The sequence below is a fragment of the Solenopsis invicta genome, chromosome 2 (assembly GCF_016802725.1).
Source record: "Solenopsis invicta isolate M01_SB chromosome 2, UNIL_Sinv_3.0, whole genome shotgun sequence".
NCBI lineage: Eukaryota > Metazoa > Arthropoda > Insecta > Hymenoptera > Formicidae > Solenopsis > Solenopsis invicta.
The window spans coordinates 3,249,033-3,261,748 of NC_052665.1; the positions used below are offsets into that span (position 1 = coordinate 3,249,033).

The window sequence follows — 12,716 nt, forward strand, 5'->3', positions numbered from 1 at the left end:
ACACACACACACACACACACACACACACACACACACACACACACACACACACACACACACACACACACACAAACGTAGTCGCGATTATCTCTCTTTTTTCCCGACGCGAGTTTAACGAACGCGCAGCAAAGCGTCTTTTATTTAATATACGATTAAATGGTTCCCTCCACACCTGTGCAGGTCTACGTCGAAGTACTAGACGAGAATGACAATACGCCGCTGACCGAGCTCCCAGTTTACTACCCATCTGTGCCTGAGAACTCGCCCGCCAGCGTGAGCGTCCTGCAGATCCGCGCCTTTGATCGCGACGTCTCACCCCAGCAATTCGTCTTCACCATCAGCAGCGGCAATCCAGAGGGTTATTTTCTCATCAACTCCACCACCGGTAAGTCCCGAGCGTATCCGCGTCTCGTATCGCATCGACGACAAAATAATACCGGTCTCCCGGCCGGGGTCAGGCTGACGGGGTCTTTAGCCACACCCGGTAGCAGGTAATGAGTTCAATCTCACTGGACGAGAGTTTTAATAGATCCGTTACGCGGAACCGAGGAAATTGACCGCTTCCGTGAAAAGAGTCGAATTCAGTCATTCGTTACTGGCTGAATCGAAGGATGAGATATTAGCTTTTCACGGACGATGCGTCCCCTAGACACGTGGTTCCGTGTCGCGGACAGAAAATTATGTTTCCGACAGATAGATGCACGATCTATCTTTATTTTAATGACCTCTCCCTTTCTCTCTCGGGACTTAATAACGCGATATATAAGCGCGTATCTAAAGATATACGTTGTTCTTGCCTCGCCCGGCCGTGTATGCAAATCCGAGTGATCGAACGTCGATCCATATTCATCAGTCCTTTATCGTCTCGCTTAGCCTTCCTCCTCGCGTGAGACGCTCGGGGATTATAAAACGATGAGAGTGGCCTATCTTGCAAGCTCGTTAGATCCGGGACAGCGTCTCATACCTTTGACTTCAAAACCCTCATAAATAACGTAAGAGAGGCAGCGTTATGTTGTTCAGCGCGACGAAATAATGTACGAGCTTCACGGGCGGATGTTGAACGGCGAGTAACGCGCGGCAGACGAGGACTTTATACTTTCGCACGCTACGCGCGCGCGCTGCTGCTGCTGCTGCAGTGAGAGCTTCACGTGGAAGAGGAGTACCACTTAGAGTTAGTAATGCAATAGGAATTTTAAAGCGACGAGACTGCTGGTTTATTGAAACAGGTATTACTTCCGTCCGTCGAAATCTCCGAAAGTCGTTGGAATTATATGGCGTTTCTCTACCAACTCCTGGCACCCAACCAGACGTTCCCGTCACAACGGACATCTCGTATTCCTCGAAAGTTGTTTGCGATCGGTATTAGTATGCAAAATGAAAGTCAGTTATACCGCGAGATGGTTCACAATGGAAAAAAAGGCCGGCTGACGTTTGATTTGTATTCATCGCCGTCGGCCAATCCCCTCGGGAAACTTCTCCTTCGTCAGCTGGTCAATCCGTTTTGCGTGCTATCCGCGGAACTTTTAATGTTCGAAATTGTGCAAAACTTCGCCCGGCTTATCCGCGAGTGGCGACCTTTTCGTATTTCACATACGAGGAGAAAATGGGGCGAGCCGACCCGGTCGGCCGGACGAGCCTTAAAATGGGCGGACGTATGCGGTATTGCGGTCGCTCTCCACCGTATGCCAACGAAAATACTCGGTTACAACCGATCAATCGGCTATAAATATCACCGAGTTATCATTGGTCAAATAACGAGCAAATCTCGTATTTGCGTGGACTGCAAATCAAAGTACAATTTGCGTACTGTTTTCGGAGCACAAAATCATCGAATTAAGAAATTCAAGTAAACTGTAATACATCGATCACGTGGAGTCATCATACTGTGTGTTTTTTAAATAATATAATAAATTATTTTATTTTCATTTTATTTTAATGCATTTAATAAAACAAGTAATTTTAACGATACATTTAATAATATATTTTTAAGTTTATATCGTGCGGGATTTATACGTCCGTAACATATTACACAATACGAAATTTCAATAGCACATGTTCAGACGATCCATCTCATTTTCATTAACCGACTTTATCACATCGTATAATATCAGAAAATTACTATTTTTTGGTTATTAACATTGCGAGTGCAGGACGGATTGACTCCGAATTGTGCAGCATCGTAACGCGTTTAATTAACAAGTACCGTCGTAATTAATCCTGTATATTAATATTTTATTGCATCATAAATACAGTATTTATCGATATGAGTTATTAAAGTTCTTTACTCGAGGTTTATTCGATATGCTCATTTGCGAGACATTGCGTGTGTCAAGCGGATTTAGATTATATTTTTTCACGTTACATTTCCATTGCAAAGTACGTGTGATTAGTATCAGGAGTATCGTGCAAACTGTCGGGTGGTAATCGTGTGCCGATGATCACTGCGCATATCACTGTAATTAATCACGTTTTCGCGAATATTTTGAGTACAACAAAAGGAGCGACAAATGGGAAGGAGGTAGCGGTAAATTACGAAATCAAAGAACGAATAATTTATTATTTTATTCGTTATTCTCAGAATCAGTTGTTTTCAATTGCATAATATATGTAACTATTATTTTGAAAATATTTATTATTGTAAGCGTTGCATTATAGTATATTTTTATTTAATAGATTGACGTAGCATTCTGATTCTGCTGTTATGCAATGAAATGGATATTGTATGTTACTGTTTTAATTTGAAATAATGGATCTGTGAAGATCGTATGAAGCAGGCATGAAATATATATGTCAAGTTAAAAGAATAAGAATATTACGAATAAATATAATATCTCATGGATTCTTTGTCATAAAATAGATGAATTAAAATGGATTAGCATTAATATTTAACTTTAGGGCATACATTTGTATAATTATTTCATGTAAATTAAAAGTGATAGGATATATTTTATAAATAGAATAAATTTGGTAAAAAAATGATAATGATGAAATAATATCACAAAAGAAATTGTGGTACTAAAATATTATTATCACTTACATTTTTTGTCAAAACGTCTATATAAAGTTTAAGAAAAAATGTAGTAAAGAAAATACAATGAAGATATGATATAATGCTTGATCAATTTTTAGTATTAAGTATATTACAGTTAAATTAAAAAATACCTACAATAGTCAGAGCGGATCTTAATGCGGATCTTAATCTCATATAATAATTTCCTGATTTTATATTAATTTTCTAATTTCCGAACTGTGCGCTACGCTATTCATTGGTCTGGAAACACAGCTCTTAAATTAAATCAGAAAAGTAATACAAATTACTAATCAATATAATAATTAAGTCTTATTAATTATATATATTAATTATATCATAATTAATCAAAAATTTTAATGTATCTATTGTTTATATGGATAAATATTTAATATTAATCAATTTGAATCTATTATTCTCAAAATATTCTCTATTCACAAATTTATTAATTACTATTTAATTTAACAAAATGGATTGAGTGTGCCGGCGTCACAGAAAAAAAAACTAATTATTTCTTACATTAAATATGCAAAGTTTGTTTTTTAATTTAAACTCTTGACTATGATAATTGAATAATTACAAATAGAACAATACTTGGACATTGTCAAAGTAATTCAAACAGTGTATCAATATATTTATATTATCACAAAGATTCACACATTATTTTTTGACCTTCGCAGAATATATATTTCTCTAGGGCATAAACGTTACGTTCTATTTAATAATACAAGCTCTTAAGATATTGTACGGACATGGCAAAACAAAATAGCTGAATATGACAATATTGCAGTAAAATGTACATCAGAAGCACGTATTATAAGATAAAATGCAATATTCATAATTGTCATAAAGCACAGTTTTCCAGACACAAAAATACATTTATATCGTGCTCATGGAACATCTCATGACAAAGCTATAAACGAATCAAATGGTATGGTAATATTTCATAAAAGCAGAAAAGTATACTCCGAAATGTAAAATGTATTGTATATCGCTTTTATGTGAATATAAAGAAAAAATCTGATCCATTTCATCATCCGTCAATAGTAATAGAAATATTAAAAGGATTTCAATATACGTGGATATTGGAATATTTCGTATCGGATACTTTATAAGTTAAAATGCAAAATGTGTCGTGTAGAGTGTAACATATTTAAAGATGACCTGCTTAGATTTATAGCACATTTGACGTCTCATAACATATATATAAGAATTTAAAAAAAAGTTCTGATGGAAATACCGTGAATATAATAATGTAACAATTCGCAGCTAAAGAAAATAATACAGACATAAATGAAGAAATCGAAGAAAATATTGATAAAAACAAGATGAATATTACAGAACAACAGTCAGTAGTCGAAGGAAATAATACAGCTACTTTTTATCAGATTGGTACACATTTGTGATCATAGATATAAGAATTCAAAAAAGTATTGCAGGAAATAACAGTAGAACAATCAGTAACCGAAGTAAACAACGCTGAACAATCAGCTGAAGGAAATAATAAATAAGAAGGGTAACGTTTTATCAGATTGCTACGCATTCTAAAGTTAAAGAGAAAATCAAAAGAAAAACAATGATAAATGTTAAGAAATTATTTATTTTTATTTTTGTTCTATACTTACATGTAAAAGAGACAATAATAGTCAAGCTTATATGATAGTTATTATATTTTAGTAAAATAATTTCAATTAAATGTTGAATTGATAGAACAAAATATTTAGTAATATTTAGTAACCGTTTGGGTTGCTAATATTAATATAATCGATAAATATTATTAATTTGATTATATCAATCAAACATTTAATTGAAATTACTTCATTAAGACTTGATTATTACTACCAAACTCTTTTTTCAATGTTGGCAAGTATTCTTGGCTTGAAACAATGTTTTAGATTGAATATTCAATTTTTAAAATTGTATATGGAAATTTTATATTTTTATAGAAAATTTAATTCTTTTTGCGATTATAAAACAAAGTATTTGATTGAAATTTAACTTTGTAGTACTAATAGCACAAGTATACATTTTATCTTATCGACATATTATTTATTTTATAATAAATTATAATATAAATGATATTTTTTGGACATATTGGGTACTTAATTCTCAAATAATCCCATAGAAACTATACAAGTACAGTGGCAACTGAATTTTCGGTGAAATTGTGCGATTTTGGCATCTTCTATTAACTTGTCAATAGTTGATTGCTTATAGTTGTAATATACACTTATTACGTACTACTAATAGTATAATCTGGTAGATTAATTCAACCAATACGTCTGTTCAACAAAAACGGAATCAGAAATCTTGTTAGGAATTATCAGATTGTGGGAAAGTCTATCAAACTTTCTGATTACAAAATCGCGAATTTTATTATAATAATCAGAAATTGTGCTTGATCTCACCAAAACAAACTCAATCATATATGTCTCGTTGATATAAAATCATTTTTTCTCAGTGCACCTGCACATAAAATATTAAATTAGCTGACAGTGAGTAAGAAAAAGCAGTATCATCTAAACTGCAATGATCAATGACATCAATGACAGATCGGTACACGTATGATGGATTTGATGGCGTGAATTCCATATAATATCGGCCAATCGGCTAATTTGATCATTTTAATTAATTTTCTTCGACATTTTCATATTAAGAAGGATATTAAAATTTAATTAACTTTCTGAATGTGCTGCAAAATTATTGTACAGCAATTGCATAAAACGAGATATTCTATTGATATCGTTCAATTATTTAATATTTATTATATGTACATAAAATAAAAGCTTGAATTCATAGTCGTTTGCCATTTATAAATTTTGTTCTCGTAAGAGTAGTTACACTTTCCGGATAAAAACAATTCTATTGTGCTGTTTATTTGTCTCTTTTCTCTCTCTCTCTCTCTCTCTCTCTCTGGCAAGCTCGTTTTCTTTTATTTTATCTTGTATTACAACACAGAGATGAAAAGATTGCATCATCAATTGAATAGTAATATCCATTACGAGATTGGACGTTTTGCAATCTTGTTAATAATAACGACCGTTTGGGATAAAGTATTGTTCTTTGTTTGCCATGTTCCGAGTTGGAATAGATTGTATAGGAAGAAAAGTATATGGATATCATTGCGAATACATGAATCTGTACATCGGAAACTATCAGCCCAGGGGCTCTGTCCCAGTTTCATCCCGGCGGCAATGCCACTCCACCAACAGCAATTACTGCAACGTAATACAACGGACGGACGGACGGACGGACGGCTCCCAAATTCCGTGTAATACCGGCTAAATTGGTTTCCGCCACCCCGAAGAAGAGGTATCGTCGATTTTATTGCCGGTCGCCGCCGTCGTCGCGCGTAGCCCCTTCTCACGCGCGGCTGACGTGATTATTATTTATTACCGGCGCGTCGCCGTTTAGCGACGTCGCTCGATTTTTGCGATAGGCACACCGCGACTGACTGCGTATTGGATTGCCCGGTTGCAACAACGATCGGTCGGACTAAAGCGAGATAAACGGATGTTTGCGCGCTACCGCCTCATTCACCACTACAGAGAGCGCGATGTATCGCCAATTCTGGTCTCTCTGCGGCATATACGCCACAGATTCCTATTTACTCGGCGTTATTACACTCCGCTGGAGAGTCCTCACGTGTAACGAAACCGTGGTAACGAAAGAAATTGCGGTTTTTTACTAATGACGGCGCTATGATAGCTCGGAATCGCCATGAGTTCAAGGAAATTGCTGGCTACGCGATACTTCTCGCGCAGCAGTTGTAAAACTCGGCTGCTTTTTGTTTTTATTCTTTTTTTAATTTCTATTTTACATGTTGTGTGACTAGCTCAGCACATTGATATACAGGTTGTAACTAAAATAAGGTAACAAACTTCGAGACAGAGCTCCTCACGTCAAAACGTGAAAAAAAGTTTATACGTCTAAAGCATATTCTATGTCCGCAAATCTACTGTTACTGAGCTCAAAATGTTCAAGTATTATGCCCGCTAGCTGCTTTCTGTCATGGAGAAATTTCAACCCTCTAAATTTTTATTTCTGGGGACACTTAAAGTCTTTAGTTTGTGAAGTTCCAATCTCCAACGAAGATATGCTACGTCAACGCATCTTTAATGCTTGTAACGCCATTCGCAAAATTGCCCCGGGATCTTGAAGAGAGTGTGATAGTCCATGCCTCGACGTGTCCAAGCGTGTACTGAATTAAATGGAAGGCACTTTGAACATTTGTTGTAACTAAAAATTGAAAATAAATAATATTAAATGATGATAAATTATTACTTTTTTATTTTCTCTTATTAATAAACATTTTGAGCTGTATCTCAGTAACACTGAGTTTATGGGCATAAGTTTATATGACCTTTTTTTCACGTTTTGGTGTGGGGAGCTTGGTCCCGAAGTTCATTACCTTATTTCAGTTACGTTCTGTGCAATCAAGCCAGCGAGACATCTTGTTTATTATTTGCAATTTTAATTTTCCCTCATCGATATATAAATGAAAATCTCTTTATACCGTAATACAAATTTTATTAGAATTTATGATAGAATTTTATGTCTTGAATACCCTCGCGAGTTATTGATCGTATAAAGTAGACTTGGTTTTTATTCTACATCCGTGCCAGCAATGTAATAGGAAACCGATTAGCCAGCGGATATGTACTTTTACGCTGTCAGAACAAATTACGGTATAATTCATAATTGTGCAATTAAACAGCTAATTATAATATTATAAAAGCACGCGGTTAAAGTGGGATTCGGTGTTTCTGACTAAAAGACTGAGCAGGCGGAAATATCAGATGTATTTTTTTTCTTTTTTTTTAGAGAGAGAGAGAGAGAGAGAGAGAGACGATCTTTTAACAGAAATTATGAAACAGCACGTGAAGTAGCATATCCGATTTCCAATAGTTCCATTATACTTTTCGATTTACTGTCTTCTTACAATCTTTTATTTTATAAATTCTTATTTGCATTTTGGATTATCTTAGATTCATTTTAAGCCCCAGGGCAATATCGGGGAAAATTAACGACCGTCGTTTTTACTGGAACGAGGTGTCGCGCAAGCTAACTGTAACATTATTTCGCGACCCATTATTAAAAGGGTCTTCGTCGTAAAAGCGTCCCGCCTTTTTTTTTTCTTTCAGGAAGAGTCGCGGCCGACCGACCGACCGGTCGGCCCCGGGAACTCGTTTCCGCAATTAAATCACCGGATCACTCTATTAATGCATCACCTCGCTTTCGCTACGCGCGCGGACGCTTCTTTCGTATCCGCGAACGCGTATTCCGCGCGCCATCAATCATCAGCCGCCGCGGCCTCTCGATCAATTTTCACGAATGCCCGATAACAAGCAAGGAGACCGTGGGTGTTTTTTTTTTTTTTTATTATTTTTTAATCTCCAGAACGCGCGCGTCCACGAGTAAGGGGCGTCGCGGCGCGATGAAAAAGGTCAGCCCCGGCAAAAAGGCTACTCCATCATGCGCCGCTCTAGAATGCATGCTGAAATAACGCGTCACGGTATATCGCATGCACGTGCTTTACGATTACACCGCGCCGTCTCCCTCGCCGCCGCCCTCATTAACATTATTATGTGGCGCGAGGCGGTGTGTTGTTTTACGATCTAAGACTGTATAATCCGCAAGCGTGCAAGCGTGCACGCGCAAATAAAAGTTTTAGAAATTTTTGCTCACGGAAGAGTCGCGTGTTACGTTAAAAAAAATAATGAACACGTTTCCTTGAATGAATAATAAAAAAACGCTTATTCTAAAATATATCCTTTCCGGAAATTTCGTTACAAATGCCAATGTTTTTCACTCATCGTCGTGCGTTTACACGTTTCCATTAAGGTTGCGTGTGTCACACCTGAAAACATTAGGTACTAAAAATATAAAAATGTCATGGATTGTTCTATTATTATGACGTTAGAATATATGTGAAAATTTGAGCACAATTCTCTTATTGGTTTAAAAATTGTTTAGTTTTTTGTTTCCGCTTGATTCTTATGTAAAATCGCATTCTCGTGTATTTATTTGTAAATTTGATGAGGAAGTAGCATTACCAGTTACGATTTTTTACATATAAGGTGAAGGTACCACACTTAAGCCGGTTTTTTAAAATAATTTTATGGAATTACGCTACAAAAAAATTTAAGATTTTTGAGACCTTTATATTGCCATAGAAATAAAGAAATTAAAGTTTATATAGAATTTTGAGAATAAAGAATTAGTTAATTTTGCAAAATTGATTTCAAAATAAATATCGAATCACAGAACTTAAAAATATTGTAAAGATCATATTCGACGACTTCTCTCTTTATATTCTTATAAATCTTTGCCGACTCTTATTAATATCGGAATTCCTCTTCATAGCTATAACTTTTCAACAGAGAAAAAAAATACGTTGATATCCTTACATTATCACAGAAATTGGCAAAAATCGACAAACCTTAAAGTCGCTATCTTACCTCCCTCTACCTTATATCGTCAGGCGCTAACTGGCGCATTCGAGCGCGGCAAGTTTCTGGTTACCATAGCTAAGATACGACGACGGAGAGAACAATGGTGGTGTTATACGGCAGTACGAAATTAGATTAGATAGATCTTGGCCGGGTAATGCGACCTCGCCCTCCGGCAACGAGCTTGCGCGAACGAACGGCACGACGTCGTAAGGGGTGCACGACCTCGTAACCGCTTAGTCGGACTAATCGCGCAGTTAGTCGCGCTTTCGGCGCGTAACGCGTCGCCACGCAAAAATGTCCCGCGATAGGGGCGACCAAATAGGCCGTGAAATGCGGTATTAATTATACCGCGCCAAGTCCCGGCGGCTTGGGCACCGGCCGACGAGTGGGATGCTTTCAGAAATCTCTTGGCTTTTTGTTGAAACCCGGCCTCCGGGCGCTGCAAATATGTTCGACTAATTTCATTAATTACGCGAAAAGTGGAGAAATATGAGATTCTATTTCGCGGACGTACGTCGCTGATTACCAGGCGCGGCGTTATCGCTATAAACGCTCGCAATTTGTATCAATTTGATTAATGCACCTGCCCGTTTTTAATAACTGCCACGAAAATGGAGAGGCTTTATCAAAATTAGGGTGCCCTTCTTTCTTTTATATATAAAAATGTCACGCATGTATTTGTCTTCGTAATGCAGCCCAGGCTGCGCGATTGAAAATGTCATCGGGAAGTGATTCGACTTTCAGCAAAGTCGCTACCCAGTTTTTTTTTCAACGACCCTTTAGGTTTTTCATTCGCGCCGTGAAACTCGCGATTTCCTTAATACGCGAGCGCGAGATGCCTCCCCTCCCCCCCCCTGCCCCCGGCAGGCAAATTTCATAAAACGCTCGCCGGTCGTGAAAGACAGATAATCTTAGCTCGTCATAAGGGAATAATCCCGATAAAACTTTCTCTCGGTGAGAGACGAGCGGCCTTTAAGCGGCCTTCCAGTTGCTCCGGCGCCGTTAACCCGGAAGCATTTTTCACTATCATCATAAAATATTACTCCGTCGAGCGTTCTGCCGCGGTACTTCGAGGAAAAACGTCCTCGCGCGCGCGCGCCCGTTGGGATCTACGCGCGCGGGTGAAAATAAATTCGTCGTTATTCTGGATTCTTATTTTATGACGTTGCGCCACCGCGCCGCGCCCCGCCGCGATTGGCAGCGTGGCGGACAACTAGGGGTTGTGTCGCCGATAATATCGTAAATAATTTTGCCCAACTCCCGTCGCGTCGTTGATTTTCGATAACAAATTTCCCGACATCGCGGTCTCATGCGCGCACCGCGACCGCGTGGGCATACACGTTCCTATCGGGGCTCGTCGAGAGGGTGAGGAACGAAAACGAAAAGCAATTATTTAAATGCGTTCTACGGCGCGCGCTGCCGTCGGTGCTCTGTATACGTTTTCGCGTTCGCGGCTCGATCGAACGCCACTTTCCGCAATTTCCCTTTTTTTCCTGTCCATCGTCGCGTTTCCGCTTCACCTGTGGCCCCCCTCCGCTCTCTCCTTTTCTAGCACTTCCTATGTGATGGTGAAATGCACGTGACTGAAGGCCGCCACGTTTGAAATTGTCGACGAAATTCACGGGGAAAGAGTGCTATTAATCGAGACTCGAAACGGCGCGAGTTTGATTAAAGCTGTATGTGCCGCATTTTAAAGTGTAACCAAAAATTTAAAAATTTTATAGATTGTTCTATTGTTACGTTTGAGTGCTGTGTAAATTTTAAGCATGTTTCTCGCATTGGTTTAAAAGTTATTTAATTTTTTGTTTGCTCTTGATTCTTATATAAAGTCGCGTTTTATAGTTGTTCGTTCAATTCATCAAGCTACTACTTAGAAACAACAAGTAGGCCGTATTCGATACACTTACCTTACTTATTCGCAAATAAAACGAGGAAATAGCATTCCGACTACAATCAAATATCTTACGGTGAACTAATAAAACTCTAATAAATATTCGTGCAAAGTTTCATTTAACATTAACCATCGTGAGTTGAATCCATTTGTCAATATTCCGAGTGGCGCAGCGATGTATTACAATCTACGTAAAATGACTACTCTCTTTTTATAGCAAGTGTAAAGGGTTTAGTGATTACTTTGTGATACATAAGTGTAGAGAGATTGTAAAGAATGGAGTACACGAAGGTACAAGTGCTTAGCTCTTGTATTCTTTCTTCAGCTTGATCGTCCCACTTATGAGTGGCCATAAATCCCATCCCTTTTGATATAAACTCCGGTAAAAATGCAAGGGTGTTTGCAATTTTTTTTGCTAAAGAAATATGAAATTTTTTCAAAGAAAATAAATATTTCATATTTCTAATTATTTTTACAGCAGTAGATAAAACGAAGTTTTTATTAGTACAGTTTATTTTCCTTAGGCATAATAAAGAATACTTGATAAATTAAATTTTCCTTAGATGCCGCGTATATAATATCGGAATTACCCTAAAGTTATTTACTTAAAACTACAGCAAGAGAATCATTTTTACTGCAAAATCATTATAAACCAAATTTTTTTTCCAGTTGTTTTCTTCTTTGCAACTAGTTTCAGGATCAAATTTGGCATTCACGACCAAAATTTTTTGTCATTGACAGGAGAAAAGAGAAAATAAATCTAAGAAACTTTCAGTTTTTAAATTTCGATAACTTTTAGTTCGTATTGTACAGCTAAAACGTTCTTAATAGCAACGGAAATTAAATTCGAAGATCTCATGTTTCCGTAAATTGTGTTCTGCGCTTTCCCATTCCATCGTGGCTTCCGTAACAGTGTGCCTCGCTACGCAGTGGTTTAACACGCGACGAGCCGTTCGGCGTGGTCGACGAAAACGTGCAACTAGTTTATTTTCATGACGATACCCTTCCTCTTTCCCTCCCTCCTCATTCCGTATCGCGTATCAGTTACACCAGTTCGGATTCACGCTAATCATAATGGGGCCGCAAAGTAAAAGTTACGAGAGTCGGTGCACCGCCACCGCCTTGTCGGCAACAGCTCGGATCGAAGCTCCGAGCGGAACGACAACGGCTTCCTTGTAACTCGATTAGCAGCTCGTGATGCAATATAAAATCTGAGCCGTCAGCGACACTACTGTCACCGGAAGCCGTAAGACTAATAAAGAGAGAGAGAGAGAGAGAGAGAGAGAGAGAGAGAGAGAGAGAGAGAGAGCGCTCCGGCTTTATACAGCGCAACCACGCGCAA

At 37.8% G+C, this 12,716-nt stretch overlaps 1 protein-coding gene across 7 annotated transcripts in view; it reads left to right on the top strand.

Moving 5' to 3' along the window:
- LOC105196472 (fat-like cadherin-related tumor suppressor homolog) overlaps nucleotides 1–12,716 on the top strand; it is a 408,331-nt gene that overhangs the window by 339,498 nt on the left and 56,117 nt on the right. For all 7 annotated transcript variants that reach the window (XM_039446041.1, XM_039446040.1, XM_026135345.2 and 4 more), the window contains one exon: nucleotides 181–385. In XM_039446041.1, the coding sequence (XP_039301975.1) occupies nucleotides 181–385 (205 nt within the window). The remainder of the gene's footprint in view (nucleotides 1–180; nucleotides 386–12,716) is intronic.